We start from the raw sequence: 16,780 nt of genomic DNA, 5'->3' as shown, positions 1-16,780 counted from the left end.
CACAACTGGTTTGAATGTGTATTACTTACCATATTATTAACGCTTTATAACCAACATGATATTCACATATGGCTAAAACGTTTTAAAAAACTATTGCTTTATTTAATTGTTTTAAAAAAAACTACTGCTTTATTTAATTGTTTAAAACGGTTGAGAAAATTGTTTTTTTTTTTAACTAAAATTATACTACACACCCCATAAATAAAAAAAAAAATTCGTTTTGAACCTTTAGTTTTTCGTCTAGCAATTAAAATGCTGGTTTTACGTTATTTTTGTACCCGATGCCCACGCACTTAAGTAAGTATTCTTGTTGCTCTGGTAGTACAGAATGTACGTGGTCACTGGCACATGAAGCGTCATCGGAATTATTATCGGTTGTTGATAATTCTTCCTCTTTACACTTCAATTCATTAACAGCGAATTTTACAGAACAAAAATCGCTTATGTGTCGTAAAAATTGAATTGTATACGGAGTTAAATGAGATATTTTAATCTGTTAGTATTAGAAAGAAGGATATTGATAAAGTTTTTTTTTTAAATCACATAAATACCTCACAAACTTGGTGTTCCTCAGCTAGCGCCATAAATAACATGGGAATATATTGAAATGTTGTTCCAATTACTCCACCTAAATGAATTTGCATTAATAATCGTTGACTTGCTAAGACTCCCATGAATTCTTGCAGGGAAAAATCTTTTAACAAATTTTCTTCAATCTTCTTGGAATTAAACGCATCGTTTTTTTGTTCGTTTTCAGTAGTTAAGATTGCTTCACTTTTAACGGTTAACGATTTTTTTTTACTTTTCTCCTTTTCAACACATGTTTGATACATTTCTTGTACACTTTTGTTATAAAAAACGTCCACACCTTTCACATATCCTTTCATTGTTTCTGCTACCAATGTGACACCATAACCCGGTAATGTACTGTCTTGATTTTTTGAAAGAATATGATATACCCAAACATCAGGTAAAATGTCATTCAAACTCCAGCGAATACGATCTATCATTCGAATAGCGAATTGTGAAGAGACATGTTGAGTCACTGCTACACCACGTATACGTTTAATGCGTCCTTGTTCGCTTAATTGAATAGGATTGATTTTTTGAACTACAGGGCAGTAAAAGCGAACTTCACCTTTATTAGATGACACAAAATCTCTTTTGATGATTTCTAACTTTATATTTTCAAATTCACTATCAATACGTTTCATAAAGGGAAGAAGAATTGATTTAAACAAATCAACTGATGGATCTAAACTTTCTTTTCCATTATCATGCGATAAACAACCATTTGTGACGCCACGAAGACGAATGTCTAAATGATACTTACAAAAAGGTGCTAATAACAGAAGAGCTTCTAAAAAATATGTTATATTGCGTTCAGATCCACAATCATGACAAATATCTTCTCCTCCTACTAAACAACCAGGATTGAATTGTAGTTCTGTTCCCGTCGCATCAATATAAAAATTGGACCCATTTGTTATTTTATCAATCAAACGTAAAAGGGAAGCTTCATAAGGCTTGATTCCTGAAGCTATTGTACTGTTGCGTATATCTTGAATACAAATCGATTGTCGGAAAAGTGTTGCTAAAACTATACGTTGACGAAAAAAATTAGATCCGGTATACAATAAAACATCCGACTTCTGTTTTGAAACATTACTCATGGAATCCTTTGAAAAGTTTCACAATCAAGACCTTGATAGAAAACTATTCAAACTGCGTCGCCTCTTTATTCTAAGCCAATGACTGATCCGGTCAGTTTTTCCTAATAATGGACATAAAAAGATTTATTTTGTTCTTTTACTTGTTAACGAAAGAAAGTGGTTTTATTTCTTATTTGGCACTAGATTTATACCTTTTATAAAAGACAGAATTTTTTTTAGTTAACATAAGTTTGTTTCGTGTAACTAGATAATACTTTTATTAAAAGAAAACTAGCCTTACGTTTACTCATGATACGTTCTCACTGCAATTAATGCCGTCACAAGATCAAGTAACATATCAAATGAAAACCAGAGAGGTAAAAGGTAACTGCCTATTAAACTAACACTTGTTAAGTAGCAAACTACTCTCGCACAGTATTGTTAAAAATGAGTTAACGTTGATTTCCATTTTTTTCCTTCTTAAAAAAACAAATTACTTGATACATGTTTTTTCTTTTCTCCTTCCATGTTTTCCCATCATTATAAAAAAAAACTATTTATAAACAGTCAACATGTACATTTCGTAACGAACCACGCAGTTGTATTCTATATAATAGGGTACACCATTACTTGATTTTTCTATGCCTCTCATTAGTCACAAAGCAACACAATTTAAAAAAAAACGAAAAACTCGTTTACATCAAGTCACGAAATAGAAAATGTGTAAAAGAGATGTGTTAATAAGGAAATGTCTCAAAACTAAAGAGCCACAGAAGAAACACACATAGAAAATACTCCTTACATGTGTCACAGAAAAGAAATCGGTTCAACGAAGATAAGGGTTCGGGACATGTATTCTTCCTTTTTTAAACATTATTTTAACGACAAGGCTTCCACTCTTAGCTGCTAATCTGAAATACAAGGTAAAATAGCATGAACAACAAAAGTGACTTTTTAATCACAAAATTCTTTCAATTTTATGTTTTCTTACTATAGATTTTTTACCTTTATTATCGAAAACAATAAAAACTTCCTATTCGCGAAGTATCAATTATTTTTTATTTTAATTTTTCAGGGATATCATGTTTATGATCAATTGGTGAGTTTAAAGTTTAGTTTCTCAATTAATTTAAGACTCTTTCCATAGGTTTTGGGATGCTTTAGGATGGCTGGGTCTTTCGCATAAACGAGCTAAAATTCTTTTTCTTGGTTTAGATAACGCAGGAAAAACCACTTTGTTACATATGCTTAAGGATGATCGCATCTCAACCCATGTTCCGACTTTGCATCCACGTACAAATGCAAACCAAAATTTTTTTTAAAATGTTTCTCAACAATGTTTAACATTTTCTAGATTCTGAAGAATTGTTAATTGGAAATATTCGATTTAAAACATTTGATTTAGGAGGGCATGAAACAGGTTCCACATTATTACCTTAACGTTTGCCCTTCACTCAACTCCTTTTCAATTTTGTATATAGCTCGTCGTATTTGGAAAGATTATCTAACAACTATAGATGCCGTAGTTTTCCTTGTTGACGCGGCAGATCGAACTCGTTTTGATGAAGCTGCGGAAGAATTACGCGTAATCTTTGTTTCAAATTTTCGTTCATTGTTTACTTTAATTTTTTTTTACAGGGTTTGCTTGAATCCGAGGAATTAGCAACGGTTCCGTTTGTTGTATTAGGAAACAAAATAGATTTATGTCAAGCTGCATCAGAGGATGAGCTTCGTCATGCCCTTGGACTTTACTCGAATATCACGTATAGACGTTCCGTAAGTCTTTTTTTTTTTTATTCAAGCAAAACTTTGAATGAATTCTCTTATTTTTGTTTACAGAATAAAGGCGAATCTGGTTTACGACCTGTTGAGCTCTTTATGGTTAGCGTTGTCAAGCGAAGCGGATATGCTGAAGGTAGCGAAATGTCAATTGCTTTGCGTTTCTTTTTCCCAACCAGTTTTCTTTTCACAGGATTTAAATGGCTGTCTCAATTTTTAAGCTAGTCGAAACTAAACAAAAAAAATTTTTCACTGATTTTTTACTAGAAATAAAAAGGTGAGATTGTCTCGAGTCACACTAAACATTTACTTGAGTAGGAGGAAGTAAAAATTTGTGTATAGCATTCTAATGAAAAAACAAATAATTTTGACATTTTGTTTAAACGTTTCTGTACATAAGAAAACATCTCACGACTTATGATCTTGAATAAATGATGTGGAATTTTAATGTGATTTTTTACAAGTAAACACATTCGGGAGTTGCTCCTTTTGAATGAAATGTAAAACAAATTTTAGTTTTAAAGTAACCTTCAATGAAATTGAACATTAATTTTTTATTATGTTTTCATAATATTTTCATTCAACAAATAACGTCATTTATACTTCCTAATCCTTTTCAAATCGCTCACTCCAATTCAACATATGTTGACCTTCACTTTAAACGAAAAATATCGACAAGAATGCGGTGGACACCTTTGAATTTTTCAGTGTTTCAGCAAAATAAACACAATGAGTTCAACGATTCAAATGTATGTAAGTGAATGAGGGTCTAAATTTTTTTTTTCTAATGGTACTAGTCAACAAAATGATGCCCTATATGAGATGTTTAGGTGTTTTGCATATGAACAGTGTTGATTCGACAATCACCTTACATACACCATTAACTATCAATGTTTCGGAAACCATTTTAACCAAATTGTTAATGAATAATCAACCAACATGGTTTTTATATTCATTAGATACATTTAGTTCCAATGAAGAAGCTATGTGGACAGTGTCAAGTACAAGTTCTTGTGGACCCTCCAGTGACATTTTTTTAGGAGGTCATTGCAAATTAGGCGGTACTTCTAGTGTCCAGAGATCTTACACGAATTTGTTACCTCACAAAAACGTTCGTTTAACTGCGCGTGTTCACTTTCTTGATGAATGGTTAGGGGAATCCTTACTAGTCATGGTGGATCAAGTGATTCGTTGGTCAAAAACGAATCAATGGTGTCATGAAGTTTTAACCACGCAGTGTTTAAAAAAAGGCTTAGATATATGTGGTAACACATATCCTGATTTGTACGTTCTTTTTTCTTTAGCAGCGTGCTTTTGACCATTCGCAAATTGTTGTCCCTTCATTGTAGACTATCAACCAAAGTTGACGTTTCTTTTCCCCATTCCCATTCTAATTTAGTATGTTTTAACAAATTTGTGACTTCATCATTTAACTATTGTATTGCTTACTAGACAGTGAAATTTTTTTCAACTCTTCAAGAAAACAGAAAAGCTTGCGAGGTATCTTGGGGAATTGATGATGTTGCTGTGTATTTAATGAACTAGCCAATTATCGTTAAAGAAAAAATCGTTTTAATTTTTTTTTTTGTATAATTTTCTAGTGCTATTTTGCATTGACAGAAAGAAAATGAACGTAGGAAAAAGTTGATTCCATCTTTTTAATCAACACCAACAATATCTTATAAGCTGTGTTGTGTTCCAAAACAAATTAAACAGTACAGCGAAAAAACTCTTCATTATTTAGGAGGACACAAGAATTGTAGTTATAGTATAACTAATATTTTGTCTTTAATGGAGGAGACGAATTTGTTTTTTTACATTATAACTCTGTGCCAACACAATTTTTTGCAGCTGCGTATTCATAATGTAATTCATTCACATCTTTTCCATCTTCTAATTTTGTCCATCCTTGAGAATGGACATGATACACACGAACAACGCCACCTGAAGCAGCATCACGATGGGTCGCATGATAAATTGCTTTTTTAGCTAATTCCGTGGCATCCTTTAATGATATATCAAAATGATACTCAGAATCTAAAACGCCATAGGCATAAGTAGAACCTGACCCTACACTAAAAAGATTTCCTTTCACCCGAGTTCCCGTATCATCTACAAAATATAATTGAGGCCCTGTATGATCGCAGCCGGCAATCATTGTTCCACATGATAAACCATAACGGCGATATTGAAAAAAAATATTAGCTAATAAATTAGACGCTGAAGCCACTGGTATTTTTTCATTATTTTGTAATTCATAAATGCGGCATAATTTGGCGAGATGTCGCTCCCAAAAACTACAATCTGCGGCACCACCAGCCATAGTTCCTAATAAATAACTGTTAATCTCTATAATTTTGCGAACTGATTGTGAAGCAATATATGAACCCATGGATGCTCGACTATCTGCAGCAACAATAATACCACCTTGAAAAACAAATGCTAATGTTGTGGTTCCTTTTTTAAAATCTGTCAAGGATTTTGTCAATGTATTTTTTTTAAGATTGGTAACAAATTTTTCTGGGTAAAGCCCGGGAGCTAAAACAAATGCACTTTCTTCTAAGCAGCGTAAAGACTCCTCTTGTTGTGTTTCATAAGAACAATGATTTGTTTCATTGGATAAAAACCCTTGAAAATTTTTCGAATCGGACATAAAATGAAATATATCGCACATTTTTTTATTTTTTTTAGTCAAACACAAAAAAAGAAAAAAAAGATTTTATTCTGACAAAGGATGTCGACTTGACTAGAAATAAAAATAAACAATTAGAAGAAATCGTGTAATGAATTAACTTGAAAAAAAATATCTAATTGGTTTAACAATTCGGGATAATTACACTAGAAATTTGTTATGTTTGTATCATAAACTTATAAGACACTGGTAGTCTCATATCTGTCCCTTTTTGCTGAAACGGTGTCAGATTTCATTTCTTGACGTGACTTTTCACAGTGGTTTTGGATGAAACAAAATTATACGACAGTGTTCGGTTCGCTGGATTTATCATGGATATTTTCTAATTTTTGACATGTATGATCTTCAATACAATAAACTACGAAAAGTATTGTAAAGCAATTCATTAAAGCGAAAAGACAAAAAGCTCCTAAAACGCACGACAATCACCCAGTAGAATGATGTATAAAAAATTGACCTGCGAATGTTAAGACATGAACAAGAATTCCAAATGTTAGTTGAAAAAAGAAGGATAGAAGCCAAAATGTTGTAATAGTCAAACTGATACCAATACCACGAACAGCTGATGGTAACACCTAAACAAACTACAGTGTTTTGATAACATACAGAAAATTTTTTTTACTTCACTAGCGACAACAAACATTAAACCAGCCCATGATATATTCCAAGAAAAAATAAATATATAAAAATTAATAATAAGACTTGTAATAAGTATTTTTTGAGAGCCAATTTTATCCAAAAGATAAAATAATATCTAAGTAAGAAAAAAAAAATTTTCTTTTGAATATCACTCTTTAAATAGAGGGTATTTTACCGAAAACACAACATGCCCAATACATGTGACAATTGACCCCCACAACAAAATCGGACGTCGACCTATTTTATCCACTAGGAAAATCGCTGACAATATACCGCAAAACTAAAAAATCACATGAAAGAATTTTGAAAATAATTGAGTTTTTTTTCTTAATAAATTGAAAAAAATATACTTTTGAGAGTCCAACGCCAAAGGAAAAAAGACGAATATCACTCACAAAAGATTTCTTTTTCAGTATTGGAACAGTATAGTAAATTAAATTATTACCAAACATAAAATTTTGAGCACAAGCACACCCAATAGCAATGAAAAGTTGTTTGCGATAAAGGCGTAAAAACCTCAAGTAATTTGTGAATCCTTGACATTGTTTTTGAATCCCTAGTGTATAAAATGTACATTATTATTTGAGGTGTGTAAAGAATAGAATGAAGCGCTTACAAGAAAAACATGCATTACGTTTTTCCGAAGAAGAACAAGACATAGTCGACTGCTCCTTATTAAAGAATGTTTCATGATTATTCTCAATGTCTTTTGTTTTTGACTTACAGAAACTCTAGTGTTGTTTGTATCTTTTTGTAAGGTATGGCTCGGTACGTCTTCGAATTGGAGGTGTGAAATTGTACCCCGATGCTTTAAATTTTGGCTGTGTTTTACATCGTTTTCAATTAATTCCAATTCAGCAATACACTTTTGCGTATGGTGTTCTTCTTCTTGTGCGCAAGATAAGCTTGAGGTGTTATGGAAAGGTTTTGGAGTTAAAAGTATAAGAGATTGAAGAGCCTCTTTAGTTCTTCCTTTCTTCACTAACCAACGTGGAGATTCAGGCAAGAAAATGGCTCCAATCAACTAAAGTAAAAATTGTGAGGTTGACATTATTCTAAAAAGAGTTACTTGACTGAAGGCAATAACCGAAAGAAAACCAATTAATTGATGCCAAAATTGAACTGAGACTATGGATATAATACAAAAAGAAAAGAAACAACCTAAAGATAAGAGAACTTTATTAGTAATGGGTGAAATTCCAACAAGAGCCAAAAAAAAATGAACCTAAACTTAAAGCAGCATCTTGAATGGCTACCAATTTCCCGCGATGTTTCGCTGGAGCTATTTCTGGTATATAAGTACTAAACACTACAAAACCAACACCGACACCTGCACCTAGGAGAAATCGAGCAATTAAGATATCCTGTATATGGAAAAAATGGCCATGATACCGGGAATTGAAAGAGAACTTTTTAACACGTTACCAAAAAAGATTGGCCAAACATAAATATAAGGCTACCGAATAAAAAAAATACATCCGATAGCATAATTGTATAACGACGTCCATACTTTTCTGCAAAGAAACCTGCAGTAAGACTTCCTATCTATAAAAAATTATTATGATAGATTTAACATTTTTCTACTTTTTCTATTGAAACAATGATAATAATAAAAAAAATGGTGCAATTACCGCTGCACCAGGATATAAAATCGATACTATAAGACTTTCTTTCATGCAAACAAATTTTTCGTCTGATGCTGTTTTCGAACTAGTGAAGACTTTTGGCGATAAAGGACATAAATGAAGATCCAACCTCATCGAATCTATTAGTACCGAGACAACACACAAATCGTACCCGACAATAAGTCCTGTTAATGCTGTTGCTATAATGGAACATAAAAGCCAAAGACTATACGTTTTTTTTGAAAAAAAATTAAAAGTCATTTCCAAAATTATGACTGGCTTTCGTTTTAAAAAACAAAAAAAAAAAAAAAACAAATTTCCTCTTTTAGGTATACTTTAAGATTTCTTCATGCAAAAACTGATTTGCAGCGCCTTTCACATTTAAGTTTCAATTAAAAAAAGAAAATTGGTTCATTAATGGCAATGCTACAAATGAAAGTTTTTTTTTTACTTTTGACTTGTTTCTTTTCCAATGTGTGTGCACTCATGTTGAAATTACCAGGGCGTGGAGAAGGTGAGTTTTCTTTTTATCTCAGCACCTTTATACTTTTTGATATGATGTGCAAAATCGATCAGAATGCCTCATGCTAAATTCTTCTAGGGAAAATATGACATTATCTTTTTCCGCTTATCCAGAGACAACAAAACAATTTGTAGCAATTATTCAAAATAGTTTGAGCCCTGAAACCATATATTATCATACGGATAAAACCACTGGAAGTTACAAATTTAAAACAACGGATCAAACCAATACCAGTAGGGTTGTTAAAAAGGATCAATCCTTACACGTGTCTCTCATAAATGATCACATTCGTTAGCTCGTTACAAAATTTGTTTTGGAAATTTGGGGACGGGTCCGTTAAGTGTGGAATTTATAAATCGGTAAGAAACGCAAAAGATTTGTTTTTCTTCCATCGTTTGAATAGGTAAACTCTATTTTTTTACCAGATATACAGGGACGCATTTAAGCACTTTGGCTACGGAAGGTGGAAGTTTTTAAAAAGCCTTTTTTTTTTTAAATCATATATTTTCGTATGTTTGATCATAGAAAGTACCCGTAATTTGATTGAAGCAGTTAGCAACATTTATATGGTAATATAAAAAAAGAGGCGTGATTTATGTTACTTCCAACAAAAGAATGTTTTTGTTTTTATTTTAGAACATTTTAGATACTTCCGATGAATTGCATTATATGCTCGTAAGCGAAAATGATCATCGAAAAAGTAAGGTGGTGTGTGTGTAAGAAAATGACATATTTTGAACATTTTGTTGTTCACTCTATTGTAGCTGCTGAATTAATCAATGAAAGAGTTTTATGGTGTACTGCATTTAAAGTCGTGGTTATTCTTTTACTTGTTTTAATTCAAAATTGTTATTTAAGAAGATGCTTTGAAATCAAGTTAACTGTTTAACGTTCATTTTTAAGACATATAGCGATTTGATAAAGTGAGTAGAAAACAAAACGCGTTTTAACTTTTTTGTAATTGATTATCTAGCCTTTTGAACCGCATGCAAAATTAGTTCTACATTTCTGTTGAACCTTTTATAAACGCTTTTTTCTTCCACTTGAAAATATGACAACCAGTACATCAGATGGTAATTTTTCTCATTTGGAATCATCAACAAATGAATGGGTCGTTTACCCACTGTCTTCTTATTATGGAACACAAGAACGCTGTATTGATGATACAGCCTTCCAAACAAAATGCACGTTATTACTTCCCCCTGGTAAAACAATCTCGCTAAAAGAAACAGTTGCATCAAGATTGCAAGATTTCGTGAATGAAGGAATGCAGCATACTGTGGCGGCCGTCATTGTAGCGCACGATCGATGTTCACCACGGGTTTTATTACTGGATGTTGATACAAAAAGTGAATATTTTGATGGTACCATTTGCACGAAAGAATGTTTACCTGATGTTCCTCTTCTTCAAACTTTAAGCTTACCCATGTTCAAATATGAAAGATGGGAAAGCTCTTCAACGAGTCTTGCTAAACAATTAGCACAAATCATTCGAATTAAAACTTCCGTAAATGTCATGAACAAATCATCCTACGATAAAAAAGTGCCTTGTACTGTTCCCGATACCACTTTATCCTATGATCCTACGTCTGGTGCAGTGCAAAACGATACAGAAGGGAACTTCCATCTATCACATGCAACCCTAGTAACGGATACTTCTTATGATTCTCAGTCACACATTCCTAGTATACAAATTGGTTCACTTCTTGGTGTCTGGTGTGTACCGGAATTCGGTCAGCCTCCCTTACCTTTTATTCCATCTTATGTGACTCGCCCTAAAGAACAAATTCATGTGTTTCAAGTCACGCTACCTCCTCATTGTGAATTCGTTCAAAGTTCCACTGTAAAATATACACCTCGCTTTGTTTCTTTTCAATTTTTATTTCAACTACCGTATCTGACAACTTGTGGATCCTTAGGTTTTGCTTATGCCGGAATTCCTAGCTTACTCTCCCGTTTCTCTTTAGCATTTATGACGCTTCAACGTTTAGAAGAAAACGATGATGCCTCTAATGAACTCATCCAGGAACCTTACCAGCTCCCTATGAACACTTCCTCCACGTTTCTGCACAACAAGGAACCAGAATCCGTTTCTATTAATGATACTTTCGATCATCCACTAATGGATGTTCACGAGGCGTTAACTGAGTCGGATGAATCTTAACGTGTTGATGCTTTTTTTTTCAAACATCACTCTAAAAAAGAAATTGAAAGGTCATCAAAACAAGCATCCCCTTGTTATAGGATATTATTGTACATCCATGTTAGCCATCTTGTTTTTATTTTAATTTGTATCTTAATGTATTGTTTCTTTACTAATTTTTTTTTTTAATCAAAACAAATGAATCTTACACATTAACAATGTACCGTTATCTGTAAAGTCAGAGGCCTTGTTTGGTTTATTTTAGTCGTAACTTTTGATTTTGCGATTTTTTTAAAAAAAAAAGAGTTTCAAAACAATAGGTCTTTTCATTGAAACCATTTTTTTTTTCAATGCATCCTATGAAAAAATTACTTTAAGATTGAACGCATGGAGAAGAGTACTTTCAAAACAAAAACATGTGATAATAATGTGATACTTGATCTTAAAACATTTATAGCCCAGTATTTGGAGCACAATAAAAATAGATTGCAGCTTTTATCCGTCACCGATATCAAGTACTGCTGAAACGCGCTTTTGTGTCTGATGTTTTTTAATATGTCAAGATTACATGTGTGATTAGAAATGCTATGATGCAAGCTGGAACGAACACTTTTACTGAATTTTTTCAAAGTGACAAGGCTAGTGCGTTTTCTTCTTTTGTTGAAGAAGAATTGTTACAATGTGAGTGTTTTATCCCGCCGAACGCCAAAGTCTTGTGTTCACTTTAACATTAATTGGAATGTTCTAGTTGCTTTACACCGAATCGATTTTGTTGTCAATGAGGCCATTACCAAGGCTATTACGGATGTTCAGAATTCAGGGTATTCTTATAAAAGAAACTGTACCCCTTCTTCAACATTTGCCCTCGCCTGTGTTTTCTTTTAGGCATCCCATTTACAAAGCGAAAAAAAATAAAGCACTTACCCAGTGTCCTAAACGGGCAGGCAATCCTCTCACGCTAGTGACACTTACGAAACGACATCGCCAAAATACACAGCCACCTACTACAAGTATCACAACAAACACTCCTTCCAGCCCAACACCAAACGTCACTTTAACGACTCCAAGTGTTAGCCAAGCACCCGATCATTTAGCAGATATGCTTCCCACTTGGTGCGGAGCCCAATTGCCCTCTACCCCACCAGTAGGAGGTCAGTTTTTCCCTTCGTCATGCGATCAAGTTGCTCACAACATTCCTATCAACAAGGCTCCAATCGACGTAACGCGTCGTGTAAGTTGCTTTCAACAAACCAACATGCGTGTTTTTTCAAAACTGCATTTCATCACCAGAAACCTAGAAGAGTTTCTGAAACCAATTTGCACCCAAAGAACACACGGAAAACAAAGCGCCGACACACAATGGATCTTTAGGTGACTCCCTGAAAAGAGGAAGAAAATTTTTGTGTTCTTGTATACGTCTAAACGAAACCATTATTACCACGAAAGAGTTAAGAGATTTAATTTTGTGAGTGACAAAAGGTATGATTCTTATAAAGAAAGGTGTGAAATGAAAACTTCGAGTCTTTAAATAATGTGTCTAAACTAATATACGCTCGCACTACTCTTCGAAACGAGCGTCATTAAGTGAAAAAGTGTGTGTGTCAATAAAAAAAACTTTTTTCTTGTTTCAAAGTGAATACCTAATGACAGTACGAAAAAAGTTTCTTGAACTTACCTAGATACTTTTCACATGGTTTATCACTCGAATCCTACGTAACAGCACTGCATTCAGGTTCAACATGATGAAAAGTACTGAGAGTGGGGACAGTCGCACAAAGCGAAATCCATACGTGTCACTTAGACAATTTTAGTGATTGTTAAATGAATCTTTTATTAAAGCATGACCACGTTTAAAAAATGGGTGTATTTTTTTTTGTTCAATCTCATTTCTAATGCACTTCGTTTTATGCAATGCCATAAAACCAATTGGGCTGTACTGGTCTCCACAAGCCGATTTTACACAAATTACCGTCATACTGCCAATGTTCTAGCTGTGTATCAAGGTATACGCCGGCTAGGAATACCCAATAGCCATGTGAGTTAGACCAAAAAAAAACTTGTACCTTTTGCATTACTACCATTCTTTCCAGATCATTTTAATGCTAGCCGATGGTGTGGCTTGTGACCCGCGGAATCCTTCCCCTGGTGTTATTTATTCTTGCTCGCCAGGCCAGAACGCGTACTTGGACGATATTGAAATCGATTACAAGGGTTTAGAAGTGACTGAAGAATCATTTCGTCGCGTTCTTACAGGTTCCTCATAAAACATTCATTGAATTCAAAAAAAAAGTTCTTACGTTTTTCTTCTTAGGAAGGCATTCTTCTTTCACACCACAAAGCAAACGACTTCTTTCCGATTCGAATTCCAATGTGTTGATTTATCTTACAGGTCATAGTGGTGAAGCATTTGTAAAGTTTCACGACTTTGAGGAACTCACGTCGACATTACTAGCTCACACTATTGAGCATATGTATCAAATGCGTCGGTAAGTTTTTGAAAGCCTGACAAAATGTTGATCTTTCGCCTTTCTAGTTATAAAAATTTGCTTTTCATCGCTGATACGTGCCAAGCAGAAACCATTCTTTCAGACATTTACAGCCCTAATGTTATTGCCATAGGTTCAAGTCGACGGGGTGAAAATTCCTATTCCCACGGTATCAATTTAACTTTTGGATCCTTCACTATTGATAGGTTCGCATATTATGAGCATCCAAAAAAATCTTGAAATCATTTTATCCATTGACTTTTGCAATGGTCAGGTTCACATATTATCTTGGCCTTTTTTTAAAGAAATTAAACCCTACAGACTTCAACACATCTCTTCATGACTTTCTTGTAACATTATCTCCAGGTTTCCATTTTCTTTTATTTATATACAAAATCATGACATGATTCTTTTCGAATGCAGACAAACTCGATTCTAATTATAGTACGTACGTCACTTCACCCGCTTCCACTAATTTCACTACCATACCAATGACGGACTTTTTCGGTATGACCGGCGTTTTAAAGCTTTTTTTTCTCACTCTTACGGAGCCACCCGATCCTCGATTTCCTCTAGCGAAACTCTACGACGCGTAGCTTTCGCTAACCATGCTACGTACAGTCTTCACCTTTGCACTTTTTTTTTACAGAGCCAGTCAATTGGTTCTTATCATGGTCATTCGTAAAGCGAACTCCGTTTAATGAAGGAGGTTTCCACCTGTTGGTCCCTTTCACGCACACCTAGTGAACTTTTCAAACTTGCGTGGCATATTAAGCTACATTTTTTGGGGTCTTAAATTTTCTTTCTTGTTTCCTTTTTAATAAGAGTATGTTTCAACAAGGCTTTTTTGGGGGCAAACATGAAATTGTACTTTAAACGTTAAGAATGGGTCACCAAAACAACACAGTGCACATTTCCATTGTATTTTCACTACATCAAACAGAATATTTTTTAGAAACACAACGATTCTCTTCCAATTTCCGACGTTTCTCTTCTAACTCCCGACGTTTTGTAGCCTTGCGTTCTTTTCCAAACTACAAAAGCAAAAGATGACACATTTCAAAAACACAACATAGAAAAACGTACTTCGATACGATCCAAAAGTCTCTTATGTTTTTTGCTTAAAAGAGATTTCTTCCTTTCCTTTTCAGCAAGATTTCTCTCTTCACTTCTAAAATATTGTCATGAGATTAACAAAAAGCACTCTACTAGGAACACACGACGACAGTAAGTGGTACTCGAGCATACCGTTTTCTCTTTTTGGGAGGAACAAGTGTCTTTGGTTCCTCACCTTTTTGAAGCTGTGCACAAAAGAGAAAGATGTGAAACTAAACTTGTTTGCACTACATTAAGTACCTCAACAGAAACGTCTTGTTGACGGTATTTTTCATGATCTTCAATGTAATCGACATCCGATTCGTGATGGTCCTCTTGTGCTTCATCGAATTCGTCATCATAAAGTGGACGTGTTTCTAATGTCGACCTTTGTTGAGGTGCAAAACTTTCTTGTGAATTCTCAACAAAAGGCGATAAATGAGCAGGCGGTTGAAGCCCGGGTCCATAAGGTTTGATAGGCAGCACTTTTCGTGCGTTAATACTATCAAAAACCCATTGAGGCTGAACGAATTCACGCGTGTTACTATACTGTTTTAAAGCATCTGAGGCATAATAAAAGAACACTATACAAAGCGGGATTTATAATTTTTAAAGAAACCCACCATTCATAGGCCGATCTAGAATATGATGAGTAATTCTCGTATCGTTTGGGTCAGCTTCTAAGAGAGTATCTTCCCAAGTAATAATCTCAGCGCCACAACTTTCCAGTAAGAAGGCTAACACAACACGAGGAACTTCCCTATATGAAAACAATTGGGTACCAGCATTTGACTGTTTTTAAAAACAAGCATTACCGAGAAATGAAAAAAGAGAGACCTGAAAAAAGAGATTGAATCACTTTATCTTCTTCTGATTCTTCTTTCAAACGTTCAACTGTCGGATCACCCTCGAACTCGTCCAAATTAACCTCTGTCTCTCTTTCCTCTTCCTCCTCCTCTGTGAGGTCTTCAACGTGCTTATTAAAGAGAGCTGTATGGGTCTCATCGCATTCTAACGAATTTCCTTGTGATTTAGTATCAAGTGAATGTTTCTCTTTAGAGGAAAAGGGTAAAATTGCTTTGACCTCATTTAAACTTAAACTTAAAAATCGATATCCTGCACGAAGAAGCTTAGCATGACATTTTGGAGGGTATGCCCATGATTCCATAGAGTAAAGCTTAAAATTAACACTTTTTAACATACATAAATAAAATTCAAGAAACGTCAGTAAAACTTTGTAATCCACTTGTTGAGTGATATCCTGGGTGAATTGATGCGGAATAAGAAAAATAACACTTTGGCCTAACACTTTCACTTGAATGTAAAATCCTTTAATACTACAAAACACGCGACGAACTAATTTTTTTTTTGCACAAAAAAAAATAAATTCATCAAACAATTGTGTTGACGCAGAGATGATGGATGAAGAAATACCAGCTGAATCATCCGATGGTAAGCAAGCAAACAAAGCCACCGTAGATAACGCGTCATCTAAATCACGTACTGCATCCACTAATGTATTATAGCGTTCTTTGACTATATGAAATAATGTGTAAAATGGGCGTTGTTTCTCTAAGCTTCGTGCTACCGCTTTTTCATGACGACTTATTGCACGTTTGTACTTTTTTTCAAATGACTGTTGCAATCGTAACTTTTCAAGCACAGGTTCATGATAAAGGTGAAGAATATCCTTTGTATGATAGTAAGTTTTGTCTCTTCCATGAAGTTTACGCTTTGGCTCTCTTGGATAGATTCCTTTCAGAATACAAAGTCGCCGAAATGCAGCAAGACTTAATTGAAGCTTTCTTAAAGCGGCTGCTCGTGTTAAATACTTTGATGCACATCCTTTCGTTCCTTTTTTCGTTTTTAAACCCATTCTATCGTTCTTTAAATCGATTAACAAAGCAACCTTTTTGAACACAATGGACTTTCTGACCCAATGCCTTTTGAAGGTCTTCTGATGGAACTGCAACGTGTCACGTGAGCAGTATTTCTAATTTTTTCTCACACAAAACTACAATTTTTCAAATGGTTCTTTCACATAAAAACTCAAATTTCAGTCTTTATGAAAATAATTCATTTTCTCTTTTTTCTTAAAGTACGAGCGTAATACTCCCGAGTATTTTTTCGACCTGAAAGCCAGTCC

General features: G+C 34.1%; 7 protein-coding genes and 2 long non-coding RNA genes across 17 annotated transcripts; 4 read left to right on the top strand and 5 right to left on the bottom strand.

The window, feature by feature from the left end:
* Positions 1–96: 96 nt before the first annotated feature.
* Positions 97–2,806, bottom strand: LOC128884105 (RNA 3'-terminal phosphate cyclase-like protein). 4 transcript variants are annotated; one of them, XM_054137184.1, is made up of 4 exons: positions 2,658–2,806; positions 2,455–2,563; positions 552–1,774; positions 97–493 (listed from the first exon to the last, which is right to left on the bottom strand). In XM_054137184.1, exons 3-4 carry the CDS (start codon positions 1,671–1,673, stop codon positions 248–250), a joined length of 1,368 nt encoding a protein of 455 aa, XP_053993159.1. In that variant the 5' UTR covers positions 1,674–1,774; positions 2,455–2,563; positions 2,658–2,806; the 3' UTR covers positions 97–247. The 4 variants fall into 4 exon arrangements, with proteins under 4 accessions (XP_053993159.1, XP_053993157.1, XP_053993158.1 ...); XM_054137182.1 differs by lacking the exons at positions 2,455–2,563; positions 2,658–2,806 and adding an exon at positions 1,954–2,094; XM_054137183.1 differs by lacking the exons at positions 2,455–2,563; positions 2,658–2,806 and adding an exon at positions 1,954–2,091 and having other exon boundaries at positions 552–1,864.
* LOC128884107 (uncharacterized) lies at positions 2,447–5,093 on the top strand. Of its 4 annotated transcripts, XM_054137189.1 has the most exons (11): positions 2,447–2,575; positions 2,649–2,751; positions 2,800–2,945; positions 3,007–3,072; positions 3,134–3,237; positions 3,291–3,428; positions 3,492–3,567; positions 3,625–4,184; positions 4,262–4,715; positions 4,781–4,829; positions 4,884–5,093. In XM_054137189.1, exons 2-8 carry the CDS (start codon positions 2,735–2,737, stop codon positions 3,654–3,656), a joined length of 579 nt encoding a protein of 192 aa, XP_053993164.1. In that variant the 5' UTR covers positions 2,447–2,575; positions 2,649–2,734; the 3' UTR covers positions 3,657–4,184; positions 4,262–4,715; positions 4,781–4,829; positions 4,884–5,093. The 4 variants fall into 4 exon arrangements, with proteins under 4 accessions (XP_053993164.1, XP_053993163.1, XP_053993162.1 ...); XM_054137188.1 differs by having other exon boundaries at positions 3,291–3,567; positions 3,625–4,180; XM_054137187.1 differs by having other exon boundaries at positions 3,291–3,567.
* A 147-nt stretch (positions 5,094–5,240) lies between these two features.
* LOC128884106 (uncharacterized) lies at positions 5,241–6,350 on the bottom strand. The gene has a single exon (XM_054137185.1). It carries the CDS (start codon positions 6,103–6,105, stop codon positions 5,251–5,253), a length of 855 nt encoding a protein of 284 aa, XP_053993160.1. The 5' UTR covers positions 6,106–6,350; the 3' UTR covers positions 5,241–5,250.
* A 35-nt stretch (positions 6,351–6,385) lies between these two features.
* Positions 6,386–8,648, bottom strand: LOC128884104 (uncharacterized). 3 transcript variants are annotated; one of them, XM_054137177.1, is made up of 11 exons: positions 8,394–8,648; positions 8,188–8,307; positions 7,988–8,126; positions 7,832–7,923; positions 7,487–7,786; positions 7,379–7,433; positions 7,113–7,318; positions 6,938–7,042; positions 6,746–6,877; positions 6,581–6,698; positions 6,386–6,532 (listed from the first exon to the last, which is right to left on the bottom strand). In XM_054137177.1, exons 1-11 carry the CDS (start codon positions 8,646–8,648, stop codon positions 6,402–6,404), a joined length of 1,653 nt encoding a protein of 550 aa, XP_053993152.1. In that variant the 3' UTR covers positions 6,386–6,401. The 3 variants fall into 3 exon arrangements, with proteins under 3 accessions (XP_053993152.1, XP_053993153.1, XP_053993154.1); XM_054137178.1 differs by having other exon boundaries at positions 7,379–7,427; XM_054137179.1 differs by having other exon boundaries at positions 8,188–8,276; positions 8,394–8,506.
* LOC128884111 (uncharacterized) lies at positions 6,555–7,318 on the top strand. Its single transcript, XR_008459243.1, has 2 exons — positions 6,555–6,881; positions 6,926–7,318. It is a non-coding gene; the product is annotated as an uncharacterized LOC128884111 (long non-coding RNA).
* Positions 8,649–8,762: 114 nt separating the features above from the next.
* On the top strand, positions 8,763–9,929 carry LOC128884108 (uncharacterized). The gene is made up of 7 exons (XM_054137190.1): positions 8,763–8,901; positions 8,964–9,143; positions 9,206–9,269; positions 9,336–9,373; positions 9,436–9,479; positions 9,547–9,610; positions 9,675–9,929. Exons 1-7 carry the CDS (start codon positions 8,805–8,807, stop codon positions 9,797–9,799), a joined length of 612 nt encoding a protein of 203 aa, XP_053993165.1. The 5' UTR covers positions 8,763–8,804; the 3' UTR covers positions 9,800–9,929.
* Positions 9,930–11,803: 1,874 nt separating this feature from the next.
* LOC128884110 (uncharacterized) lies at positions 11,804–12,628 on the bottom strand. Its single transcript, XR_008459242.1, has 3 exons — positions 12,492–12,628; positions 11,978–12,432; positions 11,804–11,931 (listed from the first exon to the last, which is right to left on the bottom strand). It is a non-coding gene; the product is annotated as an uncharacterized LOC128884110 (long non-coding RNA).
* Positions 12,629–12,841: 213 nt separating this feature from the next.
* On the top strand, positions 12,842–14,440 carry LOC128884038 (GPI-anchor transamidase-like). The gene is made up of 6 exons (XM_054137019.1): positions 12,842–13,088; positions 13,144–13,306; positions 13,365–13,539; positions 13,587–13,745; positions 13,814–13,905; positions 13,963–14,440. Exons 1-6 carry the CDS (start codon positions 12,894–12,896, stop codon positions 14,133–14,135), a joined length of 957 nt encoding a protein of 318 aa, XP_053992994.1. The 5' UTR covers positions 12,842–12,893; the 3' UTR covers positions 14,136–14,440.
* On the bottom strand, positions 14,432–16,618 carry LOC128884036 (pescadillo homolog). The gene is made up of 6 exons (XM_054137017.1): positions 15,450–16,618; positions 15,258–15,394; positions 14,896–15,197; positions 14,788–14,840; positions 14,626–14,710; positions 14,432–14,573 (listed from the first exon to the last, which is right to left on the bottom strand). Exons 1-6 carry the CDS (start codon positions 16,508–16,510, stop codon positions 14,475–14,477), a joined length of 1,737 nt encoding a protein of 578 aa, XP_053992992.1. The 5' UTR covers positions 16,511–16,618; the 3' UTR covers positions 14,432–14,474.
* Between the last annotated feature and the right edge of the window lie 162 nt (positions 16,619–16,780).

Source organism: Hylaeus volcanicus, unplaced genomic scaffold, assembly GCF_026283585.1.
Source record: "Hylaeus volcanicus isolate JK05 unplaced genomic scaffold, UHH_iyHylVolc1.0_haploid 12237, whole genome shotgun sequence".
Lineage (NCBI taxonomy): Eukaryota > Metazoa > Arthropoda > Insecta > Hymenoptera > Colletidae > Hylaeus > Hylaeus volcanicus.
Note: the sequence above shows the minus strand (reverse complement) of the source record. Positions and strands in the feature narration are given on the sequence as shown.

Bases quoted from the DNA above. Each gene is read 5' to 3' on its own strand.
- LOC128884105 (XM_054137184.1), bottom strand. From the start codon at position 1,673: ATGAGTAATGTTTCAAAACAGAAGTCGGATGTTTTATTGTATACCGGA. The intron at 494-551 runs GTATTTATGTGA...TAATACTAACAG, and splicing joins AGGAACACCAAGTTTGTGAG to ATTAAAATATCTCATTTAAC.
- LOC128884107 (XM_054137186.1), top strand. From the start codon at position 3,965: ATGAAATTGAACATTAATTTTTTATTATGTTTTCATAATATTTTCATT. The intron at 4,185-4,261 runs GTAAGTGAATGA...TGAGATGTTTAG, and splicing joins GTTCAACGATTCAAATGTAT to GTGTTTTGCATATGAACAGT. The intron at 4,830-4,883 runs GTATGTTTTAAC...ATTGCTTACTAG, and splicing joins CCCATTCCCATTCTAATTTA to ACAGTGAAATTTTTTTCAAC.
- LOC128884106 (XM_054137185.1), bottom strand. From the start codon at position 6,105: ATGTGCGATATATTTCATTTTATGTCCGATTCGAAAAATTTTCAAGGG.
- LOC128884104 (XM_054137177.1), bottom strand. From the start codon at position 8,648: ATGACTTTTAATTTTTTTTCAAAAAAAACGTATAGTCTTTGGCTTTTA. The intron at 7,043-7,112 runs GTATATTTTTTT...GTGATTTTTTAG, and splicing joins TTGGCGTTGGACTCTCAAAA to TTTTGCGGTATATTGTCAGC. The intron at 6,533-6,580 runs GTCAATTTTTTA...CGTGCGTTTTAG, and splicing joins TCATGTCTTAACATTCGCAG to GAGCTTTTTGTCTTTTCGCT.
- LOC128884108 (XM_054137190.1), top strand. From the start codon at position 8,805: ATGGCAATGCTACAAATGAAAGTTTTTTTTTTACTTTTGACTTGTTTC. The intron at 8,902-8,963 runs GTGAGTTTTCTT...AAAATCGATCAG, and splicing joins ATTACCAGGGCGTGGAGAAG to AATGCCTCATGCTAAATTCT. The intron at 9,480-9,546 runs GTAATATAAAAA...TTTTTATTTTAG, and splicing joins CAGTTAGCAACATTTATATG to AACATTTTAGATACTTCCGA.
- LOC128884038 (XM_054137019.1), top strand. From the start codon at position 12,894: ATGACCACGTTTAAAAAATGGGTGTATTTTTTTTTGTTCAATCTCATT. The intron at 13,307-13,364 runs GTTCCTCATAAA...TTTTCTTCTTAG, and splicing joins ATTTCGTCGCGTTCTTACAG to GAAGGCATTCTTCTTTCACA. The intron at 13,540-13,586 runs GTAAGTTTTTGA...TCGCCTTTCTAG, and splicing joins CATATGTATCAAATGCGTCG to TTATAAAAATTTGCTTTTCA.
- LOC128884036 (XM_054137017.1), bottom strand. From the start codon at position 16,510: ATGGGTTTAAAAACGAAAAAAGGAACGAAAGGATGTGCATCAAAGTAT. The intron at 15,395-15,449 runs GTAATGCTTGTT...GTTTTCATATAG, and splicing joins CTCTCTTTTTTCATTTCTCG to GGAAGTTCCTCGTGTTGTGT. The intron at 14,574-14,625 runs GTACGTTTTTCT...TTGCTTTTGTAG, and splicing joins GACTTTTGGATCGTATCGAA to TTTGGAAAAGAACGCAAGGC.